Here is a 12,199-nt window from a genome sequence, read left to right as displayed (position 1 = left end):
GGGAAAAGGAGGCAGAGAAGGCACATGACAGAAAGCAACTCTCGGAGAGATCTCTGAAGCCACCATGCTAAAGAGTGAGGCTCCAATCCTATACTCAGTTACCTGGGAATAAGCCTCATTGAACACAGTGGGACTTATCTCTTAAAAACACAATCCTATGAGGGTTTTAGTGGGCACAGGGTTCTCTGAATCTATGTATGACTTGATCACTCTACCAAAGATAGTAGGAGGTGCAATGTCCATTAAGTCTATACTGTCTTGCATTACATTTCCATTTCGGTTGGCATGACCAAAAATACACCAAGGAGCACATAATAATGTCAAAGAGCACCCTATTGCCAAGAGAATGGGATACTGGGACCCCAAAGTTAATTGCCAAATTTACTAAACGAATTTGGCAACAAACTTTGGGGTCCCAGGATCCCCTTCTCTCAGAAAACTGTTCAAAGAGCAGTTTCCATTTGTATTTTTAAATTATTGTGAATAACCCATACCAAATAGAAAAAATACAACTAAATTATTATTGAAATTGAAGAACTACACAAGAACTGCAAGACTAATCCCCAAGCACTCAAAAGAATAAAAGCATTTTTACCTGTCTACAAAAGGAGATCAGGGAAGAATGCACATGGACAACCTTAACTCCTTAAGGTTAGAGGAGCAGGGCCTCACTAGTATATCTTAAGGCCTCTCAACAGTAGGAGAAGGCGGTCCTTAAAATACTTAAGATACACATATTTTGATACAGATCTGTGTATCAAAACCAGCCCCTTGGACCCGGAAACATACTGGTAACCTATGCAGATATTTCTGAACAAATGTAATGTATTTTTGCAGACCCAAACCCATCAGCCAGGTAGTAGCATTCTGTACCAACAGTCTCCAGGGGCAGCTCCCTGAAGAGCATGTTGCAATAGATTAGTCTGGAGTCAACAATGCATGAATTATGTAGCCAACTCTATCTTTCACGAGTGAGCACAGCTAGCTGGTGAACCAAGCTAGAAAGTGGCACTCTTGGACACGATAATTTACGAGCATTTTGAATTGAAATGTAGTTGCCCATATTTTCACTTCAAGGAAGAGATCAATTTTCAAGTTTGTAGAGAAAATCAATGAAATCCTATACATGTCTATTCAGAAGTAAGCCTGGCTGTATGCAGTGCAATTTATTCCCAGGTAAGTATTATAAGGCTGGAAAGGTATATCAAATAGGGCATAGGTAACACTAGCAACAGCTTCCGTTAAGCCTCAACAATGAACATCTAGCTAGGCAGAAGCACTCTGTCCCAGATGGAAAAAACTGAATGTCAGCAAGACATCGACATAAGATGACCTAGAATAGCCTAGAATGATCACAAAGGAAATGTGTGTGTGTGTGTGGGGGGTGTATGCGCACGTGCAGGGTGGGCAGGGGGGATTTCAGGCAGACTAGCCACTATCTATAGCCACAATGACACTATCTATAGCCACAAACTTCAGGAGTTATCGACAGAATAAGGGTAACCCTTATCAGGTAATTAACATCTGACGTAGATGGGGGCAGAGCTTTGGACATGGGGTAGGGGCTAAATAAAGCCCAATAATAAAAAAAGAAGTTTGCCCAACCTTCTGAGGCCTGTCTCTGATCTTGGTATATGGAGGGCGCATTTGTGGCTTCTCTGAGTCTTGGGTCAGTACATGCCTCTATTAACAGATATTGCAACTTGCTACTTAAAGAACAATTGTAAGACTGACTTCTTTCTCTTTCTGTACCTGTATGTGTGATTCTCTTTTCTACTTTCAATAAAGCCTATCTCATTTTAATTAAGCTTGCTGTGGAACTGTGGTCTTTCAGTCAAGAGAGTAGATCTCAACCCTCAAGTCCATTTCTATTCTCATTTGGCAAGGTTGTAGGGATCTGTGTTAGTGGGACTTTAAATCATAAAAATCAGAACCAACCCAAGTAGGTTTTGGGATTTTATTTACTGTGTGCATAGGATTGCAGTTAATATTCCAAACATTAATATTACAGGTCTCTCAGCAACTTGCATGTGATCAGGCCCACTAGGAGGACCAGGAAAAGGGGACAGGTGGGGCAGGTACCTCAGGTGTCAACAGAGGAATGTGCCAGTCACTGCCTGCTCCCCAACATTCTCCACCTAGACATTTGACTCACTCATCCCAGTGAAAAAAGCCCTCCTGCACCCACCATCTCCAGGCCAGTGAAACACAAACCCCTCACCCACTGCGGGTCCTGCACCAGCCTCCAGAGAAGGTCCTTGCACTCTCTGTTGACTTCCTGTGTGCCCGGCTATTTCCCAGGTTTTGTTTCTGATGGATTACCAATTCAATGCTCTTGATTCCAGTTGGCTGAAAGTCAAAATCACTACATCCAGATGGAACATAAGCCCTATGTAGGCATTTACCTGCTCACACATAGGGCAAAACTGAGGAGGGGAATGTGGGGGCACACACAAGCTCCAGACTCAACTTCCCAGCACAGCTATCAGTTAGACCTTTGTGCGTTGAGGGCTCTGTTACCCCATTCAACTGTACACGCTTACAAAGATCTTATGATAAGGAATCCTGATAACGCGGGATTCATGTGCGTCTCTCCCCACTTTTGCCCTACACTCAAGCAGGCAAATAACTGCATAGGGCTCTTACAATTATAGAAACTGTTCACGTCTGAAGAGTTTGGGGGGGGGGGAGAGAGAAGCAACAGGAATGCTCTTCCTCACCTCCCCTGTGTGAAGTTAGCTCCTGGCTGGTGTTGCCTGCGATACAAAACTATGCAGCCAGCTGTCCATGTGGACAAGACATTACTTTTTAAAAGATGATTTTTTGTGGTCTGAGGAGTCTAGGGGTTATGTATAGAATTTGTTTGCTGTGTGTTTGTTTTCCTGGTAAGGAGAAATAGGCTGGGAAGACATTCAGATCGTGTGGCTGCAATCCTAAACACACGTCCTATGGAGTAAGCCCCTCTGAACAGAGTGACACTTACTCCTCAGTAAGCAGGCATAGGGTGGTTCTGTATCATGCATCCTGTAACAATGGGCCAAGTGGTCAAAGGTTGCTGCAATCATCAATCCTTTGCCAGAATATTGGAAATACTCTGGCAAAAGATTGATGATTGCGGATGTAGTACAGAGTAAATCCCTTGAATTCACAGGAAGTTATTTCCAAGCAGACACACATGGAGTCATCTATAAATACTTCTCACATTCTTATTCTCCCTCATGACTGCTATTTATCTGAGCAGTGATCAATGGCAGCACAGAGGAACCAGCAGCTGTGGCTTGGGCAAAACTGCACCTTGCATAGGGCACCAAAATACCTTGAGACAGCCCTTTATGTGATGCCCTGGCCAACAGCATCAGATAACAAAATTAACAGGTCCCTCAAACCACTGTGTGGATGACAGGCCAGTCTCTAAAATTACCATACTCAGCTATCCCTGCTTTGAAAAAGGTAAGTTGTTAGTAATTCTGAGAGGTTCAGTTGAATCTCTTACCTCAGGAATGCTCTTAGGATAGCCCTTCCCAGTACAGTGCCCCCAGACATACTGGGCTACATCTCCCATCACTCCCAGCACCTGGCTGGGGATAATGGGAGTTCTAGTCAAGCACATCAGCCAGGAGAGGGTGCCAGGTTGGGAAAGGCTGCAATGCTAAAGGATGCCCTTCCCCTTCTCTCTCTCCCTGAACCGTTCAAGCAGAAAAGTTCTAAATGCTGCAACAATCGCCTCACGTCAAGAATACAACGCTAGCCAATATTACACCTATAGCTCTTCTCTCAACATCCTGATCCATCTCCCTAAACCAAAATAGTCTAAAATTGATTTTCCCCAGCTCCTTCCCCTGTTGCAGTGAGAATTCTCATCCAGCCCTCATTTTTTTTCCTTCTTAATTACAATTTGTTCAGAGAATGAACAAAAGGAGGACCAGAAACATGTTCTGTTTTCTTACACTTTACAGCTCAGCTTGATTTCCAGATGGCTCGATGGGGGCAGACCAACAGACACACACACACACACACACACACACACACTCTCTCTCTCTCTCAATTCAGTGTGTCTTTCACAAAAAACCTGACAATGGAAAGACAGGGAGTATCCTGAATATTCTGTGCATAAGAGGATGAAAGAACCTGCCCCCCTCAAACTTCAGAGGAGCTTTAGCATCACTCACCCCAATACCACTCCGAGTTCTTTCACATGAACTCTTGTTTGACCTCGCAAATATTTCGACAGCATTGTGCTTTTGAGGTACATTTCCTGTAGTCGATCCTCAAGATGCATTATACACTATGAATGAAGGGGAAAGCTCACAGTGATCAAATCCAATGGAATACATTGCAATAGGTAAAGTGGACAACACACACATGGATGCATGGAACACAAGATAATCTTAGCTGGGGCCAAACCAACATCTTGTTTAGTTCAGTATTTTACTGATCTAGGCCAATCATTTTCCAATAGTGGCTAGCTGGATGGAGAGACTTGTCCTTCCACAGGACAATTAGTATACTTTTCCTGACAATGTGGAGGTGGTGTAAGTAACAATCAGGAGTACCACAGTAGCAGAAATGGGAGTGCTTGGGATGATAGGAGGTGCTCAACATCACCCAGCCCACCCTGGCCACATACAGAGTCTGAAAGGAGATACGAATTCTGAGACTGCAAGTAACTCTCTTCTGATGGGCACAGGGCATAAATTTGCAGCCATGGCCTGCCAGGGGAGAGAAACAAAGCTGCAGCCAAGAAAGGAAGGCCCCTAGAGAGAGCTTGCTAATCCTCTAGCAGCTGCCAGGGAGGAGTATTCTTAGGGTCAAACTATATGTTCCATCATTACGTAGCGAGTAGCTGATCCCTCTCCTTTTCTTACTCTGGAGTAGATGCGAATGGCCCCAATTTGGATTGGGACCATTGTGCACCAGGAGGGGAGAGGGCTCCATTGGCATCAATAGAGGCTTTCTCCTTTAACTCGGGGGGGGGGGGTTGTAAAGCAAACAGCTGGGGGGGGAGTTTTAATCCTTCTGGTACACAGTGGTCCTGATCTGAATTGGGCCACATGCACTTACTCTAGAGTAAGAGAAGAGAAGGGTCAACTCTGCGTAACTCACATAATGTCTTGTTGGACCCCTAGACTATTCAGTTCTGCAAATAGCAATTAGTTCTGTTAACTGGGCAGGAAAAAAGCAATATTCATTATGCTGCCCTGTTTCTAGGTTTGAAAACCTAGTGTAGTGGTATATGCAGTTCAAAAACCGGATGCACATCATACCTTTCCCGGTAATCAATACTTATTGTATGCAGTTCTTTGCAAATGGATACTTACAAAGTCAGCAGGAAGGTTAAGTTTGTAAAGCTGTAAAATGGATTGCAATAAAGAAGACACTTGGCTGGAGACCAGGACATCTTTGCCTAGCTTTATGTTATCCACCAACATCTTTCGCTGGCTTGTGGCCACCTGTACTGTCCATTTATCTGTATCTGCAATAATGCAAACAGCTTCTGCTATGGGCTCATCTAGTACAGGATGCTGTAAAACACACACCAAAAAGAATGGAAAACAAGACATTTTCAAACTGCTGTTCACTGGTTTAGGTTAATTTTTTGGGAAGTCATTATATTTTGACCTTACAATTTTAATTTTGCATTCAGTATAACTTAACATGAGAAACCTTTTGCAGACAAGAGTTGCATTTAAGTAATCAGGTGTTCTTTGCAGCCTCTGACAAATGACAAGTTTGAGGTCAGGGTGGCATTTATCAAGTGATAAATGCAAAATTCTATTGGCAAATACTGAACTAATGTAACAAGGATTGTTTTTCCCCAAGCACTGACCTAGGACGGTCTTTTCAGACAAGATGTCCTGTGCTAGCAATTGATACTTTTCGTCCATTTCAGTGAGATCAGAGATGCACATGTGGACAGGGGGCCCTGCATTTAAATGAATAGGGCAGCTCAAGTATGCAAAAGATCTACGTGTTCTTCTTGAGCCTGTACAGATTTTTGGATCAGGGCAAACTGGCACAATGTGGAACATGCAGCTATGCACATTTGGGAAGGGCCACAGCTCCACTTTGCATGCAGAAGCTCCAGGGTTCAACCCCTGGCATCTCCAGTTTAAAAAAAAGATCAGGCAAGCAGCTGACAGGAGAGCTCCTTCTCAGCGACAGAGCTTGGACTGCAAGCCAGAGTAGACAATATTCGGTTGGATGAACAGTCTGATCTAGAGTAATGCATCTTCCTATGACCAGCACTTAATGCTGTTTATAGCCTCTCCTTGGGTTATATGGAGGCTCTATCTCGCTATTTGGCCACCATATATTCAGCAAGCTTCGAAAACCAGGCTTGCCTGACATACAGCGGGTGTAGAGGAAACAATGATCGTTTTCTTCCCTTGATCCATGTGAACATGGTTCTCTCCCCTTAGGAGCCTGGCACAAGAAAGTTACCTCCACATCAAAAGCTAGACACTGGGGAGACAAGTTGTAACCTAGCCTTCTCCTTGACATCTAGCTTCCTATGTGGAAGAAACTTCCATCTGGAGGAGCACTGAATAGGAGAACTCCGCCCTGCAACCTGAAGTGCTACAGTCAAGGCACCGGCTTGTCACCTCTTACCTTTCTGGATCAGCCTGAGGTCTATCTAAACCCAGTGTTTGTTTCTGACTAGAGGCCAGCCAGATGCCTTTAGAAGATCATAAATAGGGCATGGCAGCTATGATCTTCCCTGGTTTGTTCCCAGCATCTGGTACTCAGAAGCGCATTGTCTCCCAAGAGCAGGGGTTCTACTTTTTGTTGTTGTTATGAATTCATAATATCCACTCGAAGGCCTGTTCTACATAAATTGATCTAATACCGGGGTGCAGAACCTCAAGTCCGTGGGCCAAATCTGGCCCTCCAGAGTTCCCCAGATGGCCCCACCCCTTCCACCCACCCACTGGTCATCTGGTGGTTTCCCAGCTTTTGTGCAGTCTTTTCCCCATTCTAAAAGCTTTAAGTGCCTTCCCCAAGGATTAGTCACTGGCAGTGAGAGCTTGAAGCCACAATGTGCTGGCAGTGTTGGCCCCACGCCTTTTGCCTTTGGTCCCACCCTTCTGGCATTATCCCCACCCACCAGTGGAATGTGGCCCCCAAAAGCTTCTCTGAAATGGAATTTGGCCCTCGGGCTGAATGAGCTTCCGCACCCCTTGTCCAACAGTTTTCAAGACAACTTAAGCTAGTGGTCATCACCACATCTTGCAATAGGGCAGCCTGTAAGTTAAATTTGAACTCTATTAGTGGAAGATAATGATAGGTTAGGGCAGCCTTTCCCAACCTGGTGCCCTCCTGATGTTGGACTACCAACTCCCATCAGCCCCAGCCAATGGCCAGGGATGACAGGAGTTATAGTCCAAAACATCTGGAGGACACCCACTTTGGGAAGGCTCCCCCACCATTTTTCCTTTGACTTACTGCCAGTTCTGCTTAACCTTCCAAATCCCTTCCCTTCTGTCAGGGTTTTGCCCATATTCATCTTGCTCAAGCGTCTTGTTCAGACGCATACTCAGACTTACATTCACTGCATGACTCAACTCAGCTGGTAAGCATTGCTTAAGTTGCTCATCAGTACTTATTCCATGCAACACCAGATCAGGCATATATGAAGCACAATAGCCACCCAGAAGAGATCTTCCAAAATGCTTCACGCTTTGAGTGCTGATTGTGTTGGATCTGAAACACAGGAATTGGTTGTTCACTTAGTCCTCAACCACTTCTAGGCCTCTTTGTTAAAACATGTTGAAAAGGTCAATAAGTGGAATATTCTGACAAGTTCATAACATTATGTGAATGAACTATATTACAACCTGCTTTGCTTGGAAGGTGATCTAGAATGGCCATGAAAATGTCACTCATTCTCAGCTTAGAAGGTTACAATTTCTCCACAGCTTCCTTTTTTCTATAACAGAGAATTACATCTTTCCCAATAAAAGTTGTGCACCAGACATCTAAAGCCTCAATAATGGGACTCCAATGTCAGTCCAGTCCAGTCCAGTCTGCAAGGATTAGCAAAACTAGTGGAAATAATTATGCAAGGTGTATTTTTTTAGTAAGGACTACTGGAAGTAATTCAATTGAGTTATGAGACTTGAGCATAGCAGTAGACGGATTTTTTAAAAAATGTATTTTTCACATGACAACCTGGTTATTTCATGATTGCCTCAGGCATTCGTTCTCAGTTACCATCTTATAAATGGGGAGTCAATGAGTTATCCAAATAAACAGGTAGGCAAACCTGCACTTAGAATGTAGTTACCTACTTTTCACTATAGCTCTATTTCTGAGGCAGTAACTCTGGAGATGCTTTCCCACCTTCATGGTCTCTCAAAGGGCCCACAAATCCAACCAAGTTAACCCCCAACTGTGTTTACACCAAAATATTTTACACTGGATCAGTTCTGGCCTGCAGCATATGTTTTATTTTTTGTTTCATTTCTATACTGCCCAATAACTGAAGCTCTCTCAAAGTCCTCAAAACCCATCTGTTCGCAAAGACTGAAAGACTTTGCAAGTAACACATTATGCATCTGATGAAGCAGACTCTAATCCAACATACCATTAGAAGAAGAAATTGCTGCACCCACTATCCTCTCCCTGCTGGCACTAGCAAACCACTCTGTAAACCTAAGGTCTGTAAATGGAACTTTAGTTGGATTCTCCCTTTGCGCATACTTCAGAACTTGGCTTCTGCTAGCACAACATCATTTGCACTAGTGGAATGACACTGTTGGATCAAAGCTTTGGCCATAATAATTTTGTTGGACCAAGACTTCTTGTTTTTATGCTGTTGCTACATGGAACAGCTGAGCCTTTTTGTTCTGTTTAACCAAATTGAACAGTCTCTAGCACTGCAAAACCTTACAATGTGCTACAAGTATTATTCATTTAACAAAAATTCAGTTCACAGTGATTTAGGCTATCCCAAACCATCTTTCCTAGAACACTGTCAATACTGCTAGGTAGTTAAGTTGGTCTAAGCTACTGCTAGGTAGTTAAGTTGGACTTAAGTTGGTCTAAATTTCAGATTAGGGGTTCCATCAGATTATTCAAGAGCTATTTGGAACAATGCAGGAAATGATGGGCAGTGACACCATAGAGTTGGGCAATTTTTTTGTTTACCTTGGCAAAGCAAGTTCCACTTCAGAAAGCTCCTCAGACCTATTGTTGACAGAGCTCAGAGACTGTGCATTTGGAATATAAGCACTACCTTCATCGTCACTCTCCCCGAGGGCACTATCAGAGCTCTCATTTCTAGGAAAGTTCTCTTCCATTCTAACGGGGCGTTTACTTCCAGCATCCCCACAGGGGATATCCTCAACAGCTGCTTGGCCAGACCCCTGTACATCAGTGGAACTTCCTGAATCACAGTCAAGAGAATCTCTTTCCAGGTTTTCAGATGATGTATTTTTAGATTCCTCTAGGTTTCCCGGATTTATTGTTTTGACTTTGCTATCGGAAGGGACAGACAGCTGACCTGACAAGCAAGGTGCACTCGGTGCTCGCGTTTTACTAGCTCTCTGCCTAGCACGTGGTTTAAGACAGAAGTCAGTTTTCTCCTGTTGGGCCTGGGCAGTTACATGTAGTGGACTCGACACAATGTGCGGAGATGTGCTTTTAAGCCTGAGCCTCCCCAGAGTTTTGTCCATCTCCTTTCTTTGGGTTTCTAAATCAGATTCCGGTGAGGTGGAGCTTCCAATTTGGAAGGTAACCTTTTCCAAGTGAAGGTACCTCTGGTCAATCCCCTCAGGACCCTGTATAGCTGTCAAGCTGCCAAGCACTTGTTCGGTTGCACTGTACTGGTTGCCATCGTTCATTCCTGCTGTTACGTTCTCCAATTTAGCTGGCCCTCCAGATACAGGTTCTGAAATGGCCACAGTTTTTCCCTTCGTAGCCTCCTCTACAATTCCTTTCGGGAAGCCAAATTTCGACAAGCAGGAAGATGCCTCAGAACTCTGCTCGCCATTTATTCCATCCAGTTTTCCTTTCAAGCAGGCAGGCTTGAAGCAGCTCTCAGGCCCCCTAGTGGCAGCGCTTCCACTCTTTTGGGGCAGAACAGGAGTTATGAGAGCAGGCTCATTTCTAACAGTGACTACCACATAATCGGACTCCTCAATTTCTCCCTTTTCTAGCGCCGTCGTGATCTTGCTGCCATTTAGGGCTTGCTCTCCTTTTCCAACTTGCCCACTCCAGGTCAGCTGATTCTCTTGCAGCTCAGAGCACCGTAAGAAATATGTAAGAACGTAGAGTATGCGCTGAACCAAATCCTTACGTTTTCCAACTATTACAGTCCTAGTCATCCTGGCAGGTGAACCTATAGCACCATACAAGTCACCTAGACAAAGCATAAGAAAAAAGGGAGAGATTCACACTGCGTTATTAACCAAGATGGACAGAGGACAAGAGGATTAAACCATTAAAATCAAACTTGTCCAAAGAGATTTATCTGTCTGCAAAGGAAAGTCAGCACTGAAGGATCAAACAGTATCCTGTTTTATTGTATGATCAGTCTATGTTCATATGATTTTACTGTGTTTGGTATTGTAATTATTAATAATCCGTTTTGGGATTATTTTATAATGAAAAGTGGGTAATTTTTTTAAATAAATAAATTACATTAATTACAATAATTACTCCATCCTAACTGACAAAGAGAAACTCTAAGGGTAGGATCCAGTCATGTCGGCCAGTACCGCCGGTTCTTGGTGCATGCGCAGCACATACCACCAGTGGTGGCAATGTTGTGCTTCCGAGGGCAAGCCCCCAAACATCTGGAAATGGAAGGGGCAGACTGTGCCCCTTCTGAAATGAGCATTTCTGCTCATTTCAGTGCTTTCTCCTGGAAGTGCTACCAGTGGAAGGGGCTTCACGCGGGCCTCTGCCACCGCAAGGATCAATTGGATCCTACCTATAGGGCACAATCCAGTTCAAGTTAATCTATTTTAAGTTCCATTGATTTCAATAGGAGAAATTAACACACATGGTTAACATCCCAGTGAAAATAAATGGGACAGAAGTGCTTAACTTTGGCTGGATCATGCCCTCAAGTTTTGTTTGCATCTTCTAATTCAATCTTGCTTTAAGGTTCTTCCCAAGTCATTAGCAGGGGGTGTATACACTGCACTAAAATCAGTTTATGCCAACATCACCTAAACTCAGCATCCCATAGAACATTAAACTGCATCCCATAGAACATTAAACAATGTACAATGTACAGTTTTATTTCGATGTTGGATAGAAGTCATAACAGAAATACAAAACGAGTTGACACCTCTTATCTTACAGATTTGCCCTCTGCAACTGAAGGGGCCACCAAAATTACTTGTCAGTATACAATCATGGTAGCACTTCACAACATTCAGTAAAAAGCACCATGAGATTTAGATAATGTAAAGTGCAAACCTCTGACTTGAGTAATAGTTTTTGCTAGCTAAAAGCTGTCAAGTCTCTTTTAGAGATGGCTACTTTACTTACTGAACAGCATCTTGGGAAGAAATGTGTAGAATGCACATTTTGGATATTTTACTCCTGTGCTAATCATTAAGAACAGAGAACCATGCAGGCCACCCAAGCCCTGACAAGCAGAACTACCAGTCAGACTTCTCTTTCACTCCTGGAGAGGGCCACTCTTTCATTCCTACTTCCATACCTTCAACAGTGAAATTAAAGAGGAGGACAAAGTAATGTGACTTCTAATTTGGGATGCTGAATGTATTCACTGGACATATCACATTATTTCGGTAGACTCTCAGGGCAGTATCCAACTATGTCAGTCCATAAGCGCAAATGATGTTGTGCTAGAGGAAACTAGGTTCCGAACTATGCACAAGAGGAGAATCCAACTAAAGTTACATTTGTGCAAGCACAGGTGTGCAAGCGGTTGTGTACTACGCTTGTGCAACCCGTTGTCCAACCGCTTGCACATAACTTTTGTGCAACCCATTGTGGAACGGGCTGCACATTCTGGTTGTGCAAGTGTAATGATCAACTGTTTGCACAAAAGATTCAGCGGAGCTTTGCTAGCACCATTTGAATGTGTGGAATGACACCACTGGATATTGCCCTCAGCCAATGTAAAGAGTTAATCGAAACTGTGCTACTAATGCAGTACAGGCCCCGGATTTGCTTAGATACCCAACAAACTGAAAATCTACTGCTTGCATCTACATTTCAT

General features: G+C 43.6%; 1 protein-coding gene across 3 annotated transcripts in view; it reads right to left on the bottom strand.

The window, feature by feature from the left end:
• Positions 1–12,199, bottom strand: part of FNIP2 (folliculin interacting protein 2) — a 68,491-nt gene that overhangs the window by 2,848 nt on the left and 53,444 nt on the right. For all 3 annotated transcript variants that reach the window (XM_084856358.1, XM_084856357.1, XM_084856356.1), the window contains 4 exons: positions 9,148–10,360; positions 7,545–7,701; positions 5,319–5,522; positions 4,170–4,285 (listed from right to left, as the gene is read on the bottom strand). In XM_084856358.1, coding sequence (XP_084712484.1) covers positions 4,170–4,285; positions 5,319–5,522; positions 7,545–7,701; positions 9,148–10,360 — 1,690 coding nt within the window. The remainder of the gene's footprint in view (positions 1–4,169; positions 4,286–5,318; positions 5,523–7,544; positions 7,702–9,147; positions 10,361–12,199) is intronic.

This window comes from Heloderma suspectum, chromosome 5 (assembly GCF_057233095.1).
Source record: "Heloderma suspectum isolate Gila_16-S chromosome 5, 16-S_ref, whole genome shotgun sequence".
In the NCBI taxonomy this organism is placed as follows: domain Eukaryota; kingdom Metazoa; phylum Chordata; class Lepidosauria; order Squamata; family Helodermatidae; genus Heloderma; species Heloderma suspectum.
The sequence above is the reverse complement of the archived record's forward strand: the minus strand, read 5'-3'. Positions and strand labels throughout refer to the sequence as shown.